At 33.1% G+C, this 25,521-nt stretch overlaps 3 protein-coding genes across 3 annotated transcripts; 2 read left to right on the plus strand and 1 right to left on the minus strand.

Annotated features, from left to right (window-relative positions):
* Positions 1-2,052: 2,052 nt before the first annotated feature.
* Positions 2,053-3,565, plus strand: LOC145063512 (LDL receptor wingless signaling/trafficking chaperone). The gene is made up of 3 exons (XM_079011112.1): positions 2,053-2,434; positions 2,992-3,120; positions 3,310-3,565. Exons 1-3 carry the CDS (start codon positions 2,090-2,092, stop codon positions 3,481-3,483), a joined length of 648 nt encoding a protein of 215 aa, XP_078867238.1. The 5' UTR covers positions 2,053-2,089; the 3' UTR covers positions 3,484-3,565.
* Positions 3,566-6,599: 3,034 nt separating this feature from the next.
* On the plus strand, positions 6,600-9,152 carry LOC145064085 (F-box protein CPR1-like). Its single transcript, XM_079011602.1, has 2 exons — positions 6,600-6,753; positions 7,943-9,152. Exon 2 carries the CDS (start codon positions 7,982-7,984, stop codon positions 9,089-9,091), a length of 1,110 nt encoding a protein of 369 aa, XP_078867728.1. The 5' UTR covers positions 6,600-6,753; positions 7,943-7,981; the 3' UTR covers positions 9,092-9,152.
* A 7,138-nt stretch (positions 9,153-16,290) lies between these two features.
* Positions 16,291-19,315, minus strand: LOC145062227 (ribosomal RNA small subunit methyltransferase G). Its single transcript, XM_079009859.1, has 9 exons — positions 19,159-19,315; positions 18,978-19,058; positions 18,063-18,152; positions 17,777-17,943; positions 17,599-17,668; positions 17,431-17,510; positions 17,273-17,335; positions 16,889-16,965; positions 16,291-16,549 (listed from the first exon to the last, which is right to left on the minus strand). Exons 1-9 carry the CDS (start codon positions 19,234-19,236, stop codon positions 16,449-16,451), a joined length of 807 nt encoding a protein of 268 aa, XP_078865985.1. The 5' UTR covers positions 19,237-19,315; the 3' UTR covers positions 16,291-16,448.
* Positions 19,316-25,521: the final 6,206 nt, after the last annotated feature.

The following is a 25,521-nucleotide window of genomic DNA, read 5'->3' on the forward strand; positions in this document are numbered from 1 at the left end:
AAATTAAACCCTAATTGATGAAAGTGAAGGCAATTCCCGCACATCTTTAGAATCGCAAGCGAGTCATGATTTCATCTTCGAGTCTTCGGATTCGAAAGAATTGGATGTTGGGTATTTTTCGTTCTCCATGAATAAGACCGATTTTTTGCCGACCGTGAACATGATTGAAAAAAAGTATTTCATAAATCAACAATATTTACATATGAAGAAACCATTTTTGTCAATATTTTTTGCATAAATTCAGAAAGATTGGAGAAGTCACTAATCAGAATCGTGAATTTTCACAAATTGCTAACTGTGTGCGTATGAGAGAGAGAGAGAGAGACAATTTACATGCCCTATGAATCAGAAGAGTTGCAGAGACTCGGAAACGTAGAAGGAAGGAGTTCAAAGATTTCGAGAAACATATGGAAAACGGTGGCGAAGGGTATATTCGATTGGGCAAGAAGGCATTTGGAAATTTAGAAGGATAAAAAAGTCAATGTGCACATAGTATTGTGGTTAAATTTGAAACGGATGAAGTTTACTGTTCACAAGTATGTTAGCGAGTCATGATTTCATCTTCGAGTCTTCAGATTCGAAAGAATTGGATGTTGGGTATTTTCGTTCTCCATGAATAAGACCGATTTTTTTGCCGACTGTGAACATGATTGAAGAAGTATTTCAGAAATCAGCAATATTTACATATGAAGAAACCATTTTTGTCGATATCTTTGCATAAATTTAGAAAAATCGGAGAAGTCGCTAATCAAAATCGTGAATTTTCACAAATTGCTAATTGTGTGCATATGAGAGAGAGAGAGAATAGAGAGAGATTGCAATTTACATACCCTATGATTCTATTAATCAGAAGAGTTGCAGAGACTCAGAAACATAGAAGGAAGGAGTTCAAAGATTTTGAGAAACATATGGAAAACGGTGGCGAAGGGTATATTCGATTGGGCAAGAAGGCATTTGGAAATTTAGATGGATGAAAAAGTCAATGTGTACGTAGTATTGTAGTTAAAATTTGAAACGAGTGAAGTTTATCTCAAAGACCTGACTCCCTCAGATTATACATCTCAGCTTCACAAGATTCTCTCTCTAAGAGACATGATCAGAAAGCAGTGACGAGGGGCCGGGGAAGATGCAAAGAGTAGAAATGACGACAACAACTTTTCAATAGGCCTATGCACCATCTTCATTAGAAAGGGCTGCAGAGACCTATCTTTGGGCGTTAAAAGAAGAGTTTCGCCCCCGATATAGTTTCAAGGGTACGCACCTGGTCGCTGCGAGCCTAAGATAAAAGACAGTTCCAAAAACAAGTTCCCCATTTACGAGAAAGGGTAGTGGTAGGGAAGTCACAATTATGTTGGGTTTTAATATATGTATATAATACTATTTTTTACATTGTAAAAAGGGTTAATGTCATAAAAACCATCAAGTTTTCAGGGTTTTGTCGGTTTTGCCCAAAGTTGAAATTTATGTCCATTTTTACCCAAACATTTTCGAAAAAATGTTCGGTTTTACCCTTTTACCGGTGATAGCAGGTTTTCCAGGTTACCATTATATTAAATTCGCAAAAAAACCTTTAAGTTTATAATTTTTTTACACTTTTATCCCAAGTATATTTTTTTTCATAATATACATATTCATATGATTTTTCTGCTTGAATACGTATAATATGAAAAAAATACATAGGGTAAAAGTGTAAAAAAAAATTATAAACTTAAGGGTAAAAACGTAAAAAAAACTGTAAACTTAAGGTTTTTTTTTTTGCGAAGTTAATATAATGGTAACCTGTTATCACCGGTAAAAGGGTAAAACCGAACATTTTTTGGAAATGTTAGGGTAAAAACGGACATAAAATTCAACTTTGAGCAAAACCAACAAAACCCTAAAAACTTGAGGTTTTTTATTACATTTGCCGATTGTAAAACATTACCCGATTATTCTTGATTGATTTTAATATCATGTTTTTCCGAACACTGTTTACCATAAAAAGATATTTATATAATCTTACATGGCGCCTTATCACGTAACGCTAACATGCACCGCCATAGTTATGAAAACCTGTAACCTAATACGTATTACACGCAGAGTATGATCAATGGCGTTTCATAGCAGATCAGCGACATCAGTTTTGTTTTCTCTGGCCAATTTTCGTCTACCGTTTTTCCTTATACTTCTGATTGTTGTTGGTAACAATGGCGTCGGCGGGACGAAGAAGCGAGTTCACATTTCCGACGACCTCGATGACGTGGAGGACAATGAGGAGGATGAGGCGTGGATAGAATGGGGACAAAAGAAGAAAATGACGGTGGAAGAGTTTGACCCGCCGCCGGAGAATTTTTCCGATATGGATTTTAGTCAGATGCAGAACGAGGTTCTGAGACGGCAGGTTGGACAAGCGTATGGCTTCGTTAAGCTTCGGTTAATCGATCTTCGTACTCCGGTAACTCGATTTTTCTTCCGATTCTGTTTAAAATTTGTCCAACCGCATTTGTCATTAGTTTTTTTTTTTTCTTTTTTATTTCTGATTTTGGCTTTCGATGATTGCAAAAAACCTAGACGCATCGATTCTGATTAAATTAAATTTTAGTGATGAATTCGATTGTATCCTTTTATTTTGAAGTATTTATTGAATGAAAAAAATGGCTATCACAAACAAAATGATTCTCAATTTTGGTATTTTGCCTTTATATACTGCATGCATTCAGTTTTGGATCTATATTGTAGCGCTACTGATGACGATATATCCATTCCATCTCAAAAATACGATCCATTTGATAGTAGAAAATAGGAAGTTATCTAACTGTGAATCAATCTGAATCCAATAGTTATGGGTTCCTAGACTCGATGTAAACATGATCTGTGCTTTATTAAAAAGATGATCAAGTTATGGATTTCTGTTGTTCATGGAGGGAAAGCAAAGAACAAACTTCAGTTACATTATTTATCCTTCAAAAATAGTATTAAGCATTTTTAATAACTTCCTGATACTTTTTATAGGATATGGTATCTGATATTGCAGTGAAATGGACCCAACTTGCAAGAACCGGAGCAATCGGAGTCATTTTCATGGGTTTTGATCTTTCCACTGTAATGTTCACATTACAAAATGCCCAAAACACTTTAGAGGTTACTTTTACTTCCATTTCCCTTTCCCTTCTACTCTCATATTCATTGCTAACTAATTGCTTGCACTTTTTTCCTTTTCAATTCAATGAAATACATGAAAAATGATTTTGAAATTAGTAGGAAATAATAATTCAAGAATACAAATAAGGTTATTTCTGAATATACGTACTCATATTTCAATGTTTTTAGTTTAAAGATTTTTTACTGGATCAACCTGAAGCATACGAGATTAAGATGGGGGATCAGTTTTTTCGAAGACCTGGGGATCCTCCGTTTGACAATCTTCTAAAAAAACTTCATGAAGAAGACAAGAAAAAGATCGCTACTTCCTCCAACGATACTATCACCAAAGATGAGTTATGATTCACAATAAAGTAAATTATTTGGTTTAACTTCTCCATTTGCTGTGACTTTTATCTTATCCATGGTTTTTATCATTGGTGTAGTTTCCTAGTTTTCAAAGATGATGGTAATATATATATATATATATATATATATATATATATATATATATATATATATATATATATATATATATATATATATATATATATATATATATATATATACTAGTGATGTTCGAATGGACGTGCTGAGCACGGCCCACAAAATGTAATTTGGGTGTTTTTAAAACACAGTGTCTTAATAAGTTAGGATTAGATGCGAGATATAATAACATATTTTCATTTGTTAGTAGATTTTTTTTTTCTTATTTGTACTTGTAGCTTGAAAATATACTTCAAATGTTTTGTGATAGGTAATTTTGAGCTATTAGTGTCTTTTATTTCGATTGTTTATTCTAGGAATGAAAATAGTGAAAAAAAAGAGAGAGAGATTAGTTTAAGGAAGTTGATAGAATGTTATGCTGATGGATGTTTTCATGTGGTGCAAGTTGTCATTGGAACTTGGATTTCCCTACTTTTAGGTAGCACTATTTAGTCTTTGATTACCATTTAAGAATCTAATTTGGTTTCGGTACTTGAGTAAACTGTACCCCTCTTATGTCTTTTATTTTAGATTCTGTGGGAGATTGAAATACGGGGAGCTTTTTCATCTACAAACATATTTCTTAATACTGATAGAGAATATGATAAGAATTGGTCATATATAAAACAGGGGAAAATTGGAGGGACCAAATTGTAATATTTACACATTCTGTTCTGCACCCAATCCCTAGGATAGTATAAATAACCAAATTGTAATACACATTAAACATGATCATAAAATCTATGGTTATCACAAACATGGTAAAAATAAGCAAGACAATATTCAATTCTCAGTAATAAAAATTAATAACTTTGTAGTTCATGAATATTTAATGATTATTACTTATATAAGTTCTTGACAAAACTCCACCCCTTTTACATCACAAACATATGAACAACCTTGATAGTATGAGAGATCAAAACACAGAACTGCAGTCACATGACCATAGAAGGGTAAATTAGTCATTCACGGATGTTCGAACAGTAAGAGATCAAAACTGCACAAAACTTGAACCTCACGTTATAATAGTAATTCTATAACTGTGTAGACTTTCAAAAGTACAATGTTGTAATAGGAAAATATGAAAGTAAGATGCTATATTACACAAACCAATGATAGTACATTGTCATTTATTGCTTACATCTTTTTTACTTTCACAAGCTCTTTGTGTAAAACATCATTCATTTCTCAGACATCCCCATACTTTATAAAATTTATAATTGATTATGTATGTGTGGTAAGTTCTGCGTTATATGATTAGATATCACAAAAAGTGAAAACAAATTGCCAAACACCAAAAGGAACAATCAGGACATGACGTTCAAAGGATTAGCATATTAAAAAAATGAAGTCTTAATATCATTAAAATCAAAAGAAGTTGCACTCCCCACACAATTCTAATGTATCGGTAGTAAGTTCACATTATAATACATATTACACCGCCAATAATTTAAGGAAAAAAAAACTTGGAATCAGATTCCATGGGTTTTGTGAAGAAATATTGTCAATCTGTCAGTCAAAGAATTTATGAATTCTGATGGAATTCAATTCCATACTCGTTTGCAACAAAATGCTGCAATGGAATGCAATTAAATTCCAATTTCGGTCAAATCCCAAGGAAACTACTAAACCGCATGCCCTTTTATTATGTCACATATTCTAAAATATCAAATATACATTATAAAAATTAAAGTTATAAGCATGTTAAACCAAACTATTCATTCAATTAGAATGTAAGTGAGAAGAGGCACCATTGAGGAGAATTGAGATTTAAGAACTTTGATTGTACCACATCTTCCATCAGATGCAACAAGAATAAAATCACCTGATGGTTGCTTTGGATTTTCAAGATACATTACCACTACCCTTCTTGCACCATTTTCCCAAGTGCCTTTTACTTCCATCTGGACCTTACAGGCCACCTGAGAAACAAAAGTCACCTCCTGCTTGTTTTCAAAATAGATAAATAAAACAAAACAAATAGTTAGTTCAAATCAACCTCTTAATAACACTCACTTCAAATTCATATGGCAAATTGAATAGTTAGGCAGTTTGGGTAAGAATTCAAAGCATGCAAAGTTTTTGAATACTCTTTTTAATTAAATTACGAATCTGGGTAAGAACGTTTTAACAACACACATCACCCGTGAACATTCACCACCATAAAATAGTCATTAACGAAGTGATAGTTACAAAGTTTCTACATCCCAATCTTGCAACGCCATTTGAACAAATTTGGTTAAAGATTCGACCCTTTTAATAGATACTCAAGCTTCTATGAGGCATTAAATCGAACACTTTGACTGCATCTTTAACTTTTTGCTTCACTTATCAATTGAAATATGGTCTTGAAAGAAACTACCTTCAATCAGAAAATAACATAAGAGCAGGGTAATTTGCATCGTTGTTAGCATAGATGTGAAGAAAAGTAAATCAAACTAATAGTTGTCTTAACAGCAACAATGTAGTATTTCACTTGGGAACTAATAGTTGTTTCCTTTTTGTGGGCTTGAGAGGAAGAGTTTCACTTGAGAGAATCTGTTTTAAAAATTGTCTTGTGCAAAATGACAAAACATGAAAACGTGCATGAAAAATCAATGTGTCTATATCATTCGCTTTTGATATCTTTGGTTTTTGTGCGATAGATACAATGAAATCGGCAATATAGTTTCCAAAAGAATTAAAAACTATTGTTTACTTTAAACATGGATGTACAAATTTCTTTATGGATATAAAATAAATTTACCTAATTGTTAATTCCTATCATCAAAAAGATGAAACTACAATAATTTTATTATTTGAAGTTAGCAATCTTTATTATAAACTAAAAAAATATTATTTTTTGTATTATTAAAAAAAAGATTGAAATAAAATATTCTCTTAAATAAAAAATAAAAATAAATAAATAAATAAAAAAAACCAAATAAATGAAAAAGAGAAAAGGTCTTTTTACAATATTTTAGAAAATGGATTTCGTCCAACCTTGACCCATTCTCAAATCGTGTGCAAAAAGGTCGTTGTGCCGCTCAAATCGTGTAAGAAGGCCTTGAACCATCGACCTCATCTGTCGCTTCTGCGTCTTCTTCGCCACAGGCCTCTGCACTGCTGATGCTCTTTCTTCGCCACCAGCATTGCCGTTTGTGATCGGTATGTAGCTTGTGATTTATCTTCATCTTAAAAGTTATCAACGGTTCTTCGTATGTTCAGAGACTGTATTTGATGAACTTGAAGCAATCGTGTTTATGTTTCTGTATGCAGTTTGTGATTCTTTCTTTGTTTGAGTGAGGATTGTTTATTTGTAGTGGATACAATTTTTTTAATCAGAGGAACCAGTGGGTATTGTTGATTGAAGTATAATACTACTTAACAATTAATCAGGATTTTGTGTCATATTCCTAATTAGAAAGATTACGAACTCACAGAATGCATCCACTCTCCACAACCTCTTAGGTTAATTTTCAGCTGGTAATTAACATCTCAACTACAATTAAAAAGAAGCTAAACCGTTCCAGAAATTCCATATGTAAAATGATAAGACCCGGTTCGAGATGGGCAGTCTCCACAGAGCAATTAGAGTAAGAAGATAACAGGACGATTCCCACAATTCTAGGAACTGCACTATCATGCTAGACTTATTCATGGAACTAAAGAAAAACATGTAAAATAAAGAAACTATCAATTACACTACGTGTAGGAAACCGCTACTTCTTGACTTGGTCCACCCTTGCCTTCTACTCATCATAAATCATAACGGGCTGGCATGCGAATGTTCCTCCTGGGTCGGTTATGGGCTAATAAGCTCGTATCATAAAACCTCCAATTTGCACTTCATTTCCAACTAAGAAGTTAATCCATATCTAAAATATAAATCTGATATTTATTCAGCTATAACCTATGCACACCATTACGCATAATCAAACATTTTTGTTATATGCGTTAATTCCATATCGAATATCATGATTTAACCATAAAAACAGATACCAACGTAATTTATAATCAGTTACCTTCAAATTCTACTTGATTTCTACTCCAAAGGTGGATTACCTTTGATGATTGCATTATCAAATAATTTCTCACATCTAGCCTCCATTCAATGCACATGGTTGTTAGACAACGATGGTTAATTTGCATAATCTTCATTCAAAATTTTCTTATAATTTGTGTTATATTCAAATTCATTGGATTGCTATTTGGCTACTGCAGTTTGCGTTTACCTTGAATTGTGGCTACTTGCCTATTGCAGTTTGGCATTTTGGCTACCACCATTGAGTAGATGGATTACTGGTTTTTTATTTTTATTTGTATTTTACGTTGTTGCAATTTGTGAATTTGATAGACTGATAGTTAAGTAGCAGCAACCACAACCAGAATCAAAATGTGTGAATACGAAATACCTTTTCATATTCAAGAGGAAATTATGAAAAGGCTTCCGGTGAAATCACTGATTCAGTTCAGAAGCGTCTCAAAAGCATGGAAGTCTTTGATCGACAGCTCCGAGTTTATTGCTGCTCACAGCCTCAGGTGCCACACTCATCCACAGCATCTGCTTGTATCGTATGAAGATCCAGAAGAAGGGATAAAGTATGTTTCTTATATCGATGGTGACACTTTCCGCCAACAGAGGTCTCTTCTGACTGTTCCTGTATCAATTAAAGGACTTAAGAAACCGGTAGTAGTTGGTAGCTCTCACGGCTTACTGTGCTTGTATGGCTCTGATCCCGAACTTACAACTAAGATGGTTGCTCTTTGGAATCCTTCTATTAGAAAATCGATTGTTGTTGCTGTGCCTGACCAACTATCTGTTGGCAAAAGCAATCCATCTGTTGGTTTTGGGGTTTGTAGTGTCACTAGTGACCCTAAGATTGTTTTGATTACACAATCTTGGGATGACCCAAATATCGAAACCAGTTACCGTTTCAAAGTTTTGGTTTACAATTTGAGCTCAGGGAAATGGAGAAATTTATCCACCGATCTGCCCGCTAAACCGGTTCGAGATTGGAGTCCGGTGGTAGTTACTGATCGGTTTATCTATTCGCATTCTGCAGGGTCAAGCACTCATAATATGATTATGTCATTTGATGTGACTAATGAGACTTTTGAATCCATAGATCTTCCGGATACCTTAGCTCACCATCATCCTGTGAACTTTTTTATTTCTAAGGTACGGGATTCTCTTGCTATGTTTAAATACAGTGGAGAGATCTATCCTGGGGGAGACATTTGTACTGTATGGATGATGGAGCATGGTATTCAAAAGTTGTTTACAAAGTTGTTTGACATAAAGACACCGCATGACTTTATAGTGGGATTTAGGAAAAATGGCATACCTATAATTCAAGTGACGTATGATGACGATGATGATGATGAACCACCTAGACTTGTTGTTTATGAGCCCAATTCTGAACACAACAATTTTCTTGAGATTTCTGTATATCCTTTTTCCTTCAATGTGAATTCCTACATGGAAACGCTGCTTTTGCTGTAATAGTTATCGACATAAACAACATACTTACAATTTTTACAAATCATAGCAATATGTATCTCATAATAGCAAAGTATTTGCATTTTCTCTACACATAGTAGCAATGTACTTACAATTCTTTACCCATAAATGCAACACACTTACATTTCTTAAACGATAATAGCACTATGTAACACATAAAGGACAATCACCATATTATTGATAGCAAAATATAAGTGCATTGTTATTATAGGTAAAAAGAAAGTAAATTGCTATTATCTGTAAAGAAATACAAGTGTGTTGTTATTACAGGTAATATGGCCTATATTGGAAGAATTAGATTATTTTATAGTTTTTACAGTCATATAAAGCACTAGTTATTAAGAGCACCCCCAAAAGTTGGATAGAAACTGTTTTGATTCGACCCAAATGTAGAAAACCCATTTCCACTTTTACAAAAAATCTACCTACTTTAATTAATTTGAACTGATTTCATCAGTTACCTAGCTCACTCAATCTGCTCTCTTTTACCAGCCAGCTCTATTGTACATATAGAGATCATTTGTCTAATAAGCATGTTTTGGGCATGAGAGTCAACATACCCATCAACACCTACTGTGTTCACTTCCCATTAGTACTCCGTGTGTATATATATATATATATATATATATATATATATATATATATATATATATATATATATACTAGTTTATAACCCGTGTAAACCACGGATACAAAATTTATTAAATCTTTATAGTAAAAACTTAAAATTATTAATCAATTATTTTAAATATATTATTAATTAAGAGATTTTTTTAGTTATATAAATTGATAATCATTGATTTAAATAAATATGTGAAATTATATCATTTTATAATTTGTATTAAATTTTATTCTATTGTTATTAATTTAATTTAATTAGAGTGAAAATTTTAAATTTTGAAATTTGAAATGGAGAATCAATATGTTGACAAGTGGCATGCATTAATTAGGAGGGATAATAAGATGACACATGACAAAAGGAGAATACAATATGCATTAATTGAGAAGCCTAATAGGGTGACACATGTCAAAAAGAAAATAAAACTATTCTTTTATTAGAATATATATATATATATATATATTATATGCAAAAAAATAACAATGTACTTTCATTAGTTTGCATAATAATGCATAATATTTTGCATTAAGAGGAATTTGAATATAATAGGAAGAATGAAATTAGTATGCTATATTATGCAAACTAATGAAAGTATATTGTTATTTTTTGCATATAATACACAAATAAACCAGTTTTTTGGATCCTTTTTTAAATACTTAAAAAAAAGATTCAGACAGGTTAAAAACGTTTTTAACTGAAATTGATTTTCAAAAAACCGGTTATGTTTTAATAGAAACTGACATTAAAAAAACCGGTTAAAAACCGAACTGATTTTTAGAAAAACAGAAACCGGCTAATGTGTACTAGAGGTGCACAAACCGGTCCGGTTTTTTCTGTTATATCCGGTTCAGTTTTTTCAATTATTTTGAAGTGAAATTGAGTTAAAAAAACTGCTATGTTATTGTTATAGTACAAAAATCTGTTCAAATATTTATTAAAACCTATTCCTAACCGGCGATTTGGTTTTAACCTAACCGGTTCTCGAAAAACTATAAAAAAAATCAGGTTATTTTTTTGGGTTAAAAAAACCGATTCTTTTGTGCACCTCTACTTAAGCGGAATAAGGGGATTATAATCTAGATAGATCTAATTGAGTCGGCCTTGTTTATGTCCAAGACCAATAAAAGGGTGTGGATCGAATAAAAAAAAAAAAAATATGACACCAAACGATTTAAATTTAAGTTTGATCGCATCAGACATAATCACTTGATAGGGTGTTCACGGGGCGGTTCGGATCGGATATTAATAAAATTGTTAACCGTGACAGCGGGGCGGATACCTTGTATGCATTAACCGAATTGCTAAAAACCCTTAACCGAACCGAACCGTATGAAAGCGAAAAACCACGGTACGGTTCACAGGTATCCGTTAAATATAAAAAATATGAATCAATCAAAACTAAAAAGTCCATTTCAACCATTTTTTTTCTTCTGAAAATCAAAAACTCACAAAATTCGCAATAAAAGATAATAATAAATTCAATGCTTGTTTATAATACATACACTTTATTAGTATGATAAAACCTACCCTTTATAAATAAGTTCAATTACATAAAACATATGTAGACATGAGACATACTAATAAAGTTAATGAAAAAAAACAAACTATCATTACATTACGATCGGAGTATCGCATGGGCCATTAGGCATTAGTATATACTATAAGTTCTTAAAATATTTAGTTGCAGTTGACTTATTTCTCTTTTATCTTTTGCCACGGAACTTCTAATTTTCATTCTAACGCCATAATGACAATTTCCTTTTCTCATTCTTCTCTTCCCTTCTTATCCGCTTTCATTGCCACCTTGCCGCCGTGCTCGTCCAATACTATTTCTTTAGCTTTTCCTTATTTCTTCTTTCTTTCTTCTTTACTCTTCCTTCCCCTTCCATTGTTGCGCGCCTTTTAGAACACTGTTTAAACCCCATTACAACCTCATTTCCCCCCACCCCATCAGCCTCTATCCTCTTGATATGTTTTTGCAACCCTAATCCATCTTGTGAAGTATTTCTAAGCTTGAGAGTGTGTGTTTTGTGCTCTTGAAGAAGAAGGAAGGAAGGAGAGACCACTTTGGAGGAGTGAAGCTCTTTGGATCAAGTTCCGAGTTTGGTGAAGTTTCATTTAGATCTTGTGTTGGAATGATTTTTGGTCCTTTTTGTCCCAAATGTGGAGATTCATGAATATAGCATGCTCTTGACCCATTAAGCTATCCTTTCAGACCTTTGGATGGGTCTTGAGTCATAAAAAAGAGTTCCAAATGATTGGTTTTGCTCCATACATCATTTAGAAGGTCTTAACGGATTAAGAAGTTGAGTTAAGCACTTAATGGACATGCAAAGTCATAAAGTTGGAAACTTTATGACTCTTGAGGGTATTTTAGCCATGGATCTAACGGGTGGACGTGAGAACTTAATCCATTAAGCTCTTAATATTGATTTTGGGAGTCTAGGAGTACGCCCCACGTACCTGGTCAACCGCCCCAATGTATGCCCCGCATACTCACTCTGTGTTGACTCAGTTGGGTTGACTAAGTTGATTTGACCAGTCTGATTTTTACTTTGACCAAGTTTGACTTAAGGGTATATTGGGTATTTTGGGATTTTGATTGAGATTGGTCATTTTGTTGGATAGATGACGGTTAGAGCTAAGATTCAGAGTCGGGACCTCATCAGCTATTGTTCAGTCTGTGAGGTGAGTATTCCTTACTGTACTTGCGGGTCGAAGGCACCAAGGTCGGACCATTGGATTAGATATCCTGTTATGTGATAGTATGTTATCTTTCCATAATGACTATTAGATCGGTATCCTGGTAGATAGGATGATGCTATGCTTATTCATCTGTATATCTATCTGATTTTCTGTTGACTGATTACATGTTTATCTGTTATATGTGCATATATTTTGATTGGTGGTTGAGGCTTTGTTGCTATGTGTGTGGGCCAACAAACCGGGGGCATTCCAACCCGATGGTTGATTGGGCTCAAGGGTATTCCATCCCGATGATGACCGGACCCATTGTATATTTGCATTCCAACCCAATGGTTGACTGGACCCATTGTATTTTGGTCAGTGTTCTAAAAGGCGTGTCATGGCGTGAGACGTGACTTTGCCGTTACGAAAAGCCTCATAACGTTGCTGTTAGGCGTAACGCGTGGCAAGGCGTGATATGGCGTGTTGTGGCGTGTTTTTTCGTTTGAGACAACTTTTTTGCTCTTTGTTATGTCTTCTAATCAGGCATACTTGTATTGTGTTTTTTGTTATTAGTTATTGATATAACACTTCTAAAAAGTAGTTGTATTTAAAATAAATCAATATTTATGTGATAATATAATTATAAATTAATACAAAATCACCGCCTTACATCACACATTGAAAAACATCATGGCTCGTTAAGCTTGATGTTTGACCTTGCCGCCACGCCACGTCTCATGCCATTTAGAACTTTGATATTGGCATTCCAACCTGGGGTATTCCATCCCGATGACGACTGGACCCGGAGGTTGATTAAGCCTGGGGTATTCCAACCCGATGGTTGATTGAACCCAACATGTTGTTATATATGTTATTTGTTTGTGTGTTGGTATTTTGGGGAAAACTCACTAAGTTTTGTCTTACGGTTTTTAGTTGTGGTTTTCAGGTACTTCGAATGATCGTTGGAAGACGAATGCATGACCGTACACATCCTCGTTTTTATGTACTTTTAATCTATGAGATACTCTAATATTTTGAAAACAATAATTTTGTAAACATTCTATGATTTGGGGTTGTTTTAAAAAGTTTAAATTTATTGTGATTTTTATGGATGTTACAACCCTATTCAAATTAGGATGTACAAGCTAAATGCACATTATACAAGTTAATACGTGAATTACAATTTCAATCCCTTAACTTTATGTAATTCCTCACTTTCAAGCCTTCTATTTTATAAAATGATATTTTCGCCCCTATACTTTTTTAAAATGTCACTTTCATCCCTCTACCTTCAACTTTGTAAAACATCATTTTTTTCCAAAGAGCTTGTAAAACATCATTTTCGCCCCTTTGTTTTTTGAACTTACGTGTTTGTCTTGTACTATATATAATACGATTTTCTCTCATTTATTTTGTAAAATATATTTTCCACCCTTCTCTTTTTTAAAATGTTACTTTGACTCTCTCAACTTTCAATTTCGTAGATCAATTTTCACCCCTAATGTACAATAAAAACACGTAAAAATTCGCTGCTAAGCGCGAACTCAATTATTGGTATATACTAAAATGTAACTTTGCCTTTGAGACAAAGTTATTGTAGCTAAAGGTCTTGTTTATAATACACAATGTACAATCTACCACATGCTTAAAAAAATAATAATAATAAAATAAAATAAAAACTATGTACTATAAAATAAAAACTCCCGCTCGAACACGCTTAACTGCAAAGTTCTTATGGGATCTGCTGCCCTCATGGCTTTAAAACGCGTTGTGACAAGAAAGATATCCACACCATTTTTAAGGTAATGTTTCATTCTCCTTCCAAGCCGATGTGGGATCAGGTGTAACCATCGGCTTGGAAGGAGAACGAAGCATTACCTTAAAAGTGGTGTGGATACCTTCCTTGTCACAACGCGTTTTAAAATCGTGAGGGCAGCAGATCCCATAAGAATTTTACAGTTAAGCGTGTTTGGGCGGGAGTAGTACCAGGATGGGTAACCCCCTGCGTGCTAGAAGGGGATGTTACAGAAGTTTGTTTGTTTGTTTGTTTTTAAATTATTATTAAGTCCCATCACTTTTAAGTACTACTTATATGAGAAAATATTTGCCATGTAATATAACCTAAACAATTAATTACAATTTAAGCTAACAAATTTTTCTAGAAAAATATATTACTAAGGTTCTATTCAAATTAGGATGTACAAGCTAAAATGCATAATATACAAGTAAGTTAATAAGTGAATTACAATTTCAATCCCTTAACTTTGTGTAATCCATCACTTTCACCCTCCACCTTCAATTTTGTAAAACATCATTTTCGCCCCTTTGTTTTCTAAAGTTTCGTGTTTGTCCTATAGTATATATAATACAATTTTTCCTCCCCTACTTTGTAAACTATATTTTCCACCCTTCTTTTTTAAATGTTAATTTGATTCTCTCAACTTTCAACTTTGTAAATAAGTTTACTCCTAACACGCAACAAAAATACATAAAAACTCGCTACAAAGCGCGGGCTCAATTACCACTATATATACTAAAATGTAACTTTGTCTTTGAGACAAAGTTACTGTAGCTAAAGGTCTTGTTTACGATGTGCAATGTACAATCTACCACAAGCTTCCATCATGTGCTTCATGTTACTTATACAGACACAGAGACACTTCTTCAAAGCCTCGACTATAACCCTCTCTTATCATCTTCCCTCTTACTTCTCCTTCTTTCCCTTGCGCTCTCTCCGTCCCCAATACCGCATTTTCCGCCTGCTCATTCACACCCATCTCCCACATCTTACTTGGTAATTTATCTTGCTTTCATTTTCTATGTGGCTACTCTCTTGCTTTGGTCATTGTCTTTCTAAATGTTTTCCTTTCCTTTTGCTGCATCTAATTTGGTTATCTTTATACTGATTTTGTCAATATTTGTTTCCATTTTGACAGTTTTCTGCGAAGGGGATATAGTGCTCGACGTGTGAAAACAATCAAATAATAGCTGGCAACTATCCACATGTTACTTTTAAAATGGTATAACGTAAGGGTACAATGAATAAGGTTGTTGCTGCCAAATGCCAATCAGCCAACTCATTCTTCCTCAAACTGCATAAAAATAAGCGTAATCAAGGGCAAAATGGTCGTCATTTGAAATCATGGTTTTTTTTGGTCACCTGTTAATGGTCGTTTGTAACTACGAGTATAACATGGTAGCGTGTCAAGTGTATAATGGAACAGTGGGCCTGATGTAAAGTATTGCTGCCAACTATGGACCACATGTATAACTGTAATATAGCCATCACATAATTTCCACCCAATGCACATATTGATTCATATTACTTTTCTTTCACAAAATCTGTCATACACCATAGTCAATTCTACCAATAAATCTATTAATTGATGGAGTTTGATGTGATGATATCTATCTTCGAGTTTGGTTTTTAGTTTTAGTATATAGATCTAAATTAGTTTTTTTTGTACAAGTTACATGCAAATCGTTGTTCCTGGAAATGGAACTAAATATTGTAAAGATTGTTAGGTTCTTAATATGATTAATTCACTAATCGGGTTTGGGTTTTATTCCAAACGTTGTGGACTAGTTGCCTTGGCTTTCCCTTTTGTTTGTTTTTATTTATTTTGTTTTTTTATATAAGTGAGATCATGTTTTCAGTTTCAGCAAATACATTACGCCCATATAATTTTGGTTATCGCGTTTTTACTGATTTGGAAATATTCAAGTTTTTGAAAGAAAAAAAACAAACTTTGGTTGCATAAAATTGAAATCAAAATGTAAACGTTAATTGGTCAAACATGATGCATAATGGATACTATTATACATGGAATAAATGGTTGCCAACGATTCTTTTCCAATTACATGATAAAAACAATTGTAAAAGCCATAATTCTCAATTTATTAAGATTTAAGTTTGTTCCAAAAATATTTAGAAAAAATCTATTAAGATTAAAAAAAAAAAAAAAAAAAACATAGAAAATAAAAATGTTACCAGTTGTATTGATGTTACAAAGATGTTTTGGAAAAACACATTCATTTTAACTTCTTGCTGAAATCAGAAAGCTGAAGCAGATGAATCCTGGAATAAGTGGCAGCTTCCTCCCTCTCTTTCTGAGTGTTGTAACCCCAGTCACCTGTGTAAAAATATTTGTACACTTATTTTTAATTCTCACATACAAAAAGAAATAAAACATACCACTTTCTAATATATATTCAATAAAAACATAGATAAATCTGAATTATCTATGAAGAGCAACATAGATGAAAAAAAATTAAGAGAAAATGGAAGGAAATATCAACGTACTTTACTTTTTTTTTTTATGCTAATATAGGCATTGTACTTTATCGTTTACCCAAAATTGCTATTAGTAACATTTTTTTTATCAATATTGGTATGGAGATTAAAGAAGGTTGCTATATTTGCTCCATTTCTAAGGAAAAGAAAATAGAGGGAAGTTTTGAGGTGTTGTTACCTAGATACAAGTTCCATCCATTTAATTCGGGTTCTTTGATGACATTTTTTAATGTTGCTAGTCGATCTTCCACGAAGCTGGTAAAAACAAGGAGAGATTAAAAAAGAAAAAGATAAATAATTCATAAACTTTCAAATTACATAAATAAAGGGTTAAGTGCAGAGTAGGGCAACCAATTTTTTCCAAAATCTGATCACATAAATATGAGAATCACCAAGAAGAGGCTTCAACTTTGCTAGTGGTTTCGGTTAGCGTAACTTAGTCGAATCCTAAACCAAACTTTTTGCAAAGTTTGTGGATGTTCTTGGTGATTTTCAAACTCCAGGGACCATATTAGAAATTAGCACAAAGTTGGTTCCGGTTGTTTGCCATTTGGTGACTTACTGTAGGGTGAGACCTTGGTGTTCAGGTTGCTTTTGAAGCATCTTCAGCACTTCTACTTTTGGACTTATTTTGGAAGTTGAAAAAAAAAACAGAATTTGGTTAAAGAAATCAAAACTAGTATTTAAATTTTTACAAGTTCTTTTAGTAAGGACACTCACCCAGTTCCAAGGCCATATATTCTTTGAGGTGGTAACGTAACTCCAGCAAGTTCCCGCAATAACGCTTCAGCAAAACGACCCTGAAAAAGTTACAAAATTTACTATGTAATATAAGTATGACCAAAATGCCCTTCAAAAACCATCAAAACGTGAAAAAAGGGAGGGTACTTGTTTTGTGGTAACTATATAGACTTGTGAACTGGCAAACTTCAATGCATCAGGAACACCTGGATAAAACCTATAAAGGAAATAAAAATGACACCGGACTTCATAACTTTATTATCTACAAACATAATTTTGTTAATAAAAATATGAATCTTAATTTAAGCACAAAATCATAATTCACCTGTTAGCTCCAATCCAGGTGGCCAAGTCATTCTCAATCCATTCATCCCTAACTTTTCCAAACAGATCTACAAGGGCTTCTCTGTTTTCACTCCATTCTTCCATTATTACTGGTTTTATCTTTGACCAGTTTTCTAATATTCCATCAATTGTGAGCCCTTCAGCCACCTTGAACATTACATGAAAAACAATCATGTATAAAACTATATTTCACAGGGGTGGCAAACACACTATCAAAACATTAGGTAATATTAATATGAGTAAAAGTTTGTTATTTATATACACACTGATGACTTTCGCAATGATGAGATCTTAATCTCCAGAAGCAATCTCACAAGTAACAGGTTCTCATATCCAGTTTCCACTACAGGCCGCACCTGCCAACATATACACAAAATTTATCTAAGATACAATTGTAGGTGAAAGGTGTAATATTTTAGAGGTAATATCAAGTCAATACTTCAAACTTTTAAATTAAAAGGAGCAAGTTCTAATTGCACAATGGGTGTCTGATGGAATTCAACATCACTTAATTGGCCTAAACATTGAACTCAATGAGTCAAGTATGGTTGAAAACCTCACCAATTGAACTTATTCTATCATTCAATCATAAGAATCCAACACTAAGGGTGCGTTTGGTTGTGGAAAATTTTTCAGTTTTCTACGAAAATTTTCTAAGAAAAACGGAAATTTTGAAATCGCTTTTGGTTCGTTCAGTTTTCCAAAATTTTCCAAGAAAATGAAAATTTTCAGTTTTCCAAATTGTATGTAAATTAGAAAAGTGATTTTAATAGTTTTCCAAAATTTTCAAGATGGAAAATGAAAACTCCCCCAGTTTCAACCAAACGCGTTTTCTAAAATTTTCATTGAAAATTGAAAACGAAAACTCAACTCTATTTTCTGAAAATATTTTCTTAGAAAATGAAAACAGTTTTCTACGACCAAAGGCACCCTAAATTTTCCAATAACTTTCTAATTTTGCTACAAAGTCCTCACAATAACATCTAACATACCCTCAATAACTAATAAATAAGTGCAACAGCAATCCGGTTAATCTTTGATTCTCAGGCATACATCCCTTTTCGGTTTCTATGTAACATTGTTCAACCACACATAAGTTACAGGCTAAAACAACCTAATTTCCAGAAAAATTACAAAATAATCGGTACAAATCATAAACACGTAACGAAGAGAAAACATACTATGTGCATCTGATCAACAATCCAATCCTCCATTGATGAATCCACGGTAACAAACAATTCAGGCCATCTCAGTTTAGCTGCCTGTATCAGTCAGTCGAACCAATTCTACCGATTCACATATACGTTTACACAAAAAGCTCAAATTAGCGAAGACGTGTGTGTGTGAATTAAAAAGAGATACCTTTACAGCAGAAATCGAGCTCTCTCCGCAGCTATCACATAGAACTCCATCGAAATCCAACGCATACAGATCCCCCATTTCTCTCTCTTTCTAATCCAGTCGGTAGGAAACGACTGGAGAGCTTGAACTCTTCGTTGCAGTCCAAGAGATTTCAATTGAAAGCCTCCATTTTTGTCTCTCTCCACGTCAGCACTCAGTCCGTGCGAAAAAAAAAATCGCAAAAATAAAAAATAAACAATGTATTTTTTTATTAAATTACAAAAGTGGTCCCTAAGTTTTGTCAAAAATTGTCATTTTGGTTCAAAACATTTGGGAGTAACAATCCTGGTCCCTAATAGAATTTTTAATTTAGGGATGAAAATGGGTCCAAACTCGGACCGGATGGACCCGGACCCGGAAAACCTGGAACCGGTTAACAGGATTTTATAGGACCGGAAACCAGACTGATATATAGGAACCGGTTATGGATATGGTACCGGGTAAAGTGAGTCTAAAACCGGAAAATCAAGAAACATCAAAGTGGATAGGGTGGAATCGGGTAAAATGGGTTTAGAACCGGAAAAACCCATAAAATCCGGAATTATTTAGTAATTACTTAGTGGGTTGAACTTTGAAAATTTATATAATGATTTCTCAACTTCGGGGGACTGTAAGTCATTGAATATGAAACCGAAATTGACAAAATTATAGTCTAAAATCATATACAAACTATATAATACACTCTAAAAAAACCGCATGTCAATACGACTTTAAACAAATGAGATATGCATGTTTTAAAATTTTCAAAGAATACAAAGTACAAAAACAAATAGTTGAAAATTTTCAGTTTTGATATCCCAACTTTGGGAGACTTTAAGTCATTGAATATTAAATCAAAACTGACAAAATTATAGTCAAAACTCATCTACAAACTCTAAACTACAAGTTGGAAATAACCTCATGTCAATCCAACTTCAAACAAATTAGATATGTATGTTTTAACGTTTTCACAGAATATAAAAAGAGTTGAATAACTGAAACTTCCAGCTTTGATATCCCGACTTCGGGGGACTGTAAGTAGGGGTGGAAAATCGTGCTATCGTTTTGTGTTTCTGTCTGACACGACACGACACGACAATGTTTTATGTAACACGAAAATGACACGACACGATGTCGTGTTTTTTTTAACTAACACGATAACGGATTAATTAAAACACGACAAACACGACACGACACGAAAAATATATCATATACTAAAAACTAGTTTATTTAATGAATACTTTATCAAATATAACATAAAAAACACGACGAACATGATAAAAAACTGGTAAATCGTGTCAATTTCGTGTCGAATTTTGAACACGAACACGACACGACATGACATCGTGTTTTTTACAGCTAACACGCACATGACACGAATACGAATTCAAATTTCAGTTTCGTCCTAATTTAGTTTCGTGTCGTGTCATAAATTGTCACCCCTAACTGTAAGTTATTGAATATTAAATCAAAAATGACAAAATTATAGTCTAGACTCATGTACAAACTCTAAACTACAAGTTGGAAAAAAACTTAATGTCAATCTGACTTCAAGCGAATTAGATATGTATGTTTTTAACATTTATGGATTTTTTCTATTTTATTAAATTTCACATAGTATATAAATATAATAATTGTAATAAATATAATAATAAATAGATATCAATTTTACTAATACAAATTTCCTTCTAATTTTAAAATTTCTAAACTGAAGTCCAATCATAAATAACGTTTTAAGGACTTTTCTAAAGATTTACCAAAATTTTGAATTTACATTTGAGTAAAAAGAGTTGGTTTGACTCTAAGTACTCGTAGCCAACGACTCGATTTAAGTAGTTGGTGAGGCAAAACTAATCTAGACTTTGAACATTTTTTTTCGAACAAGACTTTGAAAATGTTAAATACGTAGAACATCTTTTTTTTTCTAGTTATAATTTAACTTGGCATGGTTAAAGTTAAAAGCACAAATCAATTCATATTTAAGTAAATGCGTCGAAAGTATTATATCTTTAATCTTATGTGCTTAATTTTTTTTTATATCCTATTAATTGCGTCACAACAATTTTATGGGTGGGGGTTCTCATAATATTCACTATATTTTAACAATATATAAATTTTTTTTAGACAAAATCATTGAATAGTCGATTTCTTTACAAAAAAACCACTGAAAAATCGTTTTTTTAAATAAAAATAAGGGTAAATTGCACAAAAAACACTTTTTTTACATAGAAATTCGATTTTGACACCGTATTTTTTTTTTTGTCAATTTTGACACTGTGTTTTCCAATTTGTTATAATTCTGACAACTTGACTGGTTAACCAGGTTACATGCTGACGTGTCAGTTTTGATGACGTGACATACTGATATGATATACTGACGTGTCAAAATTAATTTTTTTTCCACAAAAAACACTAAATTTTCACTTTTTTTCGATTTTGACACTAAGTTTAATTTTTTATTTCAATTTTGACATTATGTTTTATTTTTATTTGTTCCAAATCGAACACCATTTTTTCCAATTTTGTTCAATGTTGTCATTTTCTATTTGAAACCGTATAAATATTTTTTTAATACATTTAAACCGTATAAATATGTTTTTTTTTTCATTTTAAAACCATAGTTTTGTAAAAATACATTTTTTTTAACACTCAAACCATATTTTTATGTATAAATATGTATTAGTTATATAAAAATTGTATTTTATATTAAATATGCAATTTTAAAATGTGTTTGGAGGTTTGGAGGCGTGTAGTCGATCAAAAATCGGATATCAACTTTGCAACCCATCAAATTTTTACATCTTATTAGAAGCTTATGGTTAGTTTAATTCTCATGATATAACTAATGCTTTGAATGTAAGAAAAAAAAAACACCTTGTATTTAAATAAAAATGTGGTTTTTAAACGAAAAAAAATGTATTTATACGGTTTAAAATGTAATAAAAAAAATATATTTTTACGGTTTCAAATGGAAATTATACAAAATTGAACAAAATTTGATAAATAATGTTTGATTGGAACAAAAAAAACATAGTGTCAAAATTGAAATAAAAAATTAAACTTAGTGTCAAAATCGAAAAAAAGTGAAAACTTAGTGTTTTTTGTGGAAAAAAAATCAATTTTGACACGTCAGCATATCATGTCAGCATGCCACATCATCAAAACTGACACGTCATCATGCCACGTCAACATGTAACCTGGTTAACCGGTCAAGTGGTCATAATTGTGACAAATTAGAAAACACAATGTCAAAATTGACACAAAAAAAAACACGGTGTCAAAATCGAATTTCTGTGTAAAAAAAGTGTTTTTTGTGTCATTTACCCTAAAAATAACCCTACTAAAATATTAAATATGTATCTCTAGTTTTTTGTTCTGTTCTATTAAAGAAATTTTAGTAATGTAATTTTCATAAATAAGACCAAAATTTAAGGATTTTTTTATGAAGTTTTGAATGGAGTAATTATAGTGAAGTGTGGGAGTAATTATAGTGTAAACAGTTGGTGAGCAAAACAAATCTAGACTTTTTTTTTTCAAAGAAGACTTTTAACGTGTTGAATATTTAGAACATGATTTGTTTTTTTCCATATTTTTTTTCTTTCAAAGTTATATGATTTCACCTAGTATTGTTAAAGTTAAGCCACAAATCAATTCATATTTAAGTAAATGTGTCAAAATTGTTACATCTTTAACTTCATGTGCTTAATTTTTTATATATCAAATAATGTAAATTGCATCACAATAATGTTAATTATGTGTGTTTGGTGTGGTGGTTTTTCTTTTGAAAAAACCATTGAAAAGTCATTTTATTTTCGAAAACCTCCTGTAATAATGAAAGTTTTTACCTGCTGAAATATCAAATATTTAAAGATTCTCCAATCTTTTGTTTTTTTCTATTAAAAAAATCCAGTAATTGCTTTTCATAAATAAGACCAAAATTTGAAGACTTTCAAAAGTTTTGAACTTAAATTTGAGGAAAAACACTTGGTTTGACTTATAGCCCTTGTAGTCAACGACTCGTTGTAAGTAGTTGGTGAGGTAAAACAAATCTAGACTTTCAACATTTTTTCCGAACAAAGAATTTCAACATGTTAAAATCTAGAACATGTTTTGTCTTTTACCTGTTGTTTTTTTCTTTCAAAGTTTATACGATTTAACTTGGTATGATTGTAACATTCTGCTTAAAATAAAATAAAATAAGTAAATAAATAAATAATAAGCCCTAAAATCCTAAGATGTATTTTATATATTATTTTATTTTAGCCTTAAATTCGTAATAATTTATCAGTGTTAGCGATAAGGAGTTAAATGACATAAATTCCAGAATTTGGGGTCTATATTGTAACATTAGGACTTGAAATGTAAATGATTTTGTGAACCAAGGGTTGTTTGGGTAATTAGTGGACTTAATTTGAAAAGAAGGGGGATAAAGGGACTGAAAGTGTTAAAATCACATTAAGTTTGATGATTGGAGACGGGTTAAAACCCGTCACCCTCCTCTTGGCCTCATGTTAACACCTTCTCAAAACCCTAACCCTAACCCTAAAATGATACAACCTCCACCATTATACCCCCTCACCTCTGGCCGTTGTCGCCTCCTTCGCTGAAGTCGGAAATCGCTGAAGCCAACCACCCGCCGTTGTTGTCAACGATAAAGAAGATCGACGAAGCGTGGTCACTGTTACCTCATCCTCTATGGTAATGGTGCCATCCCTTCCCACTCCCTTCACTCTTATGTATCTTCATCCCGTCGTCGCCACCGCCGCTCTGAAAGTTATCACGTTTGACAGCATTCTTCCAACCACCGCCTACCACTGCCTGGGTGGCGGTGTTGTGTGTGTTATTTTCGTGTCTATGGATGCATGTTCATATTAGGTTGACGAAAGAGTGTCTGTTTCAGTCGATGGGTGTGTTTAGGTGGTGGGAAAACGTAAAGAACCACTATAGCAGCCAACCATGGTGGCTGCTGCCCTTACTGCCATATTCTATCACCACTAGCCACCATGAGAGGTGGTTGTGTGTGTGATATGGTATTTGTGTGTGTGTTAATGGTATGGGGTTGTATGAGTGTTTCGTGGCCAGAGAACTAAAGAAAAATCAACCACCACCATCGTGAGGTGGTGGCTGCCACCTCATGTCGTTGCTCTCCCGCCACCAGCCGCCACCTTGGGTGGTTGTGTGTTTATGTGTGTTTGGACCTAAAAACTTATAACAATGATGGTTTCCGCCTCCTGCCGCCGCCGACCACCACTGCCTGAGGTGGCAGTGGGTGGTGCCCGATTTATATATATATATATATATATATATATATATATATATATATATATATGTATATGTATAATTAACTAATTATCTAACTTTGGGAGTTGGAAACCCTAACTAGGGTTTAGAAAACCCTAATGTCAAGAAACCCTAGTATTGGAGATGGTCGGGACCCGCATTAAAACTATTAATTAAACTTATACTTAATAATTCTCTACAATTAACTTAATGCAATATTGGACTTAATGGATTAAGTCCTTAAGGGGTTATATGTGGAACACTAACCCTAATTATCATTTTATATGAAAAATACTATAATCGGGGAGCTCTATTTTGGACAATGATCATGCGCGTATTTGGGCCATTGATTGGATTATTATTACACCCGAGAGTAACTAAGGCAAACTGTAATCAATCCTACCCTTGGATGATTAGGTCCTTAATGACTTAAGTGTTCTCACTTAACCCTAACCGTCATTTCATGTGAGGTGGTTACTGTTGCAAGTGACTATGACCTGTGATCGGGTATTGACTCAAGTATCTTCCTGTAGGTGATTGGAAGTGAGTTGAAGCTGGTGGATTTCTTCGTTGCTACAATGGTTATCTACACGCATATCAAGGTGAGTTTAGCCTCATTGTACCTATGGGTCGAAGGCACCAATGTTGACCCACTAGTTTTGGTTATATATGATGGATTTTGAGCACTATAACAATCCTATGGTGCACATACAACCCTAATGCTTTGGATATAAGTTTTCTCAAGTTATACATGCAATTTCATTTCATCCAAAGCATAAACCCTAACTAGCATACAACTGGAGATTTATAACATAAAACAAGTTAGATGAATACATGTTTGTTGTAACTTGTAGTTCTTGGCCTTTCAAGAGCTTAGTACCTCAAATGTGATACCTCTAATAAGTCACAAACACCAAAAGCAAATGGTGGATTATGAGAGTGAAGCTAGGAGGCACCAAAAATGGCTAGGGTTTGTTCTTGGAACAAAAGTTCCAATTTTGGGAGTGTAAGGGTTAGTATTTATAGTGTGGAATCCCTAGGGTTTCATCTTGGAAACCCTAATTC

The sequence above is a fragment of the Lactuca serriola genome, chromosome 7 (genome assembly GCF_051521515.1).
Source record: "Lactuca serriola cultivar US96UC23 chromosome 7, Lser_US96UC23_V15, whole genome shotgun sequence".
NCBI lineage: Eukaryota > Viridiplantae > Streptophyta > Magnoliopsida > Asterales > Asteraceae > Lactuca > Lactuca serriola.

Excerpts from the sequence above, each read along its gene's own strand:
- LOC145063512 (XM_079011112.1), top strand. The coding sequence starts at position 2,090 with ATGGCGTTTCATAGCAGATCAGCGACATCAGTTTTGTTTTCTCTGGCC. Across the intron at positions 2,435-2,991 it reads TAATCGATCTTCGTACTCCG|GATATGGTATCTGATATTGC; the intron begins GTAACTCGATTT and ends TACTTTTTATAG. Across the intron at positions 3,121-3,309 it reads ATGCCCAAAACACTTTAGAG|TTTAAAGATTTTTTACTGGA; the intron begins GTTACTTTTACT and ends CAATGTTTTTAG.
- LOC145062227 (XM_079009859.1), bottom strand. The coding sequence starts at position 19,236 with ATGGGGGATCTGTATGCGTTGGATTTCGATGGAGTTCTATGTGATAGC. Across the intron at positions 17,511-17,598 it reads ATATAGTTACCACAAAACAA|GGTCGTTTTGCTGAAGCGTT; the intron begins GTACCCTCCCTT and ends TAACTTTTTCAG. Across the intron at positions 16,550-16,888 it reads TGGATGGAACTTGTATCTAG|GTGACTGGGGTTACAACACT; the intron begins GTAACAACACCT and ends ATTTTTACACAG.
- LOC145064085 (XM_079011602.1), top strand. The coding sequence starts at position 7,982 with ATGTGTGAATACGAAATACCTTTTCATATTCAAGAGGAAATTATGAAA.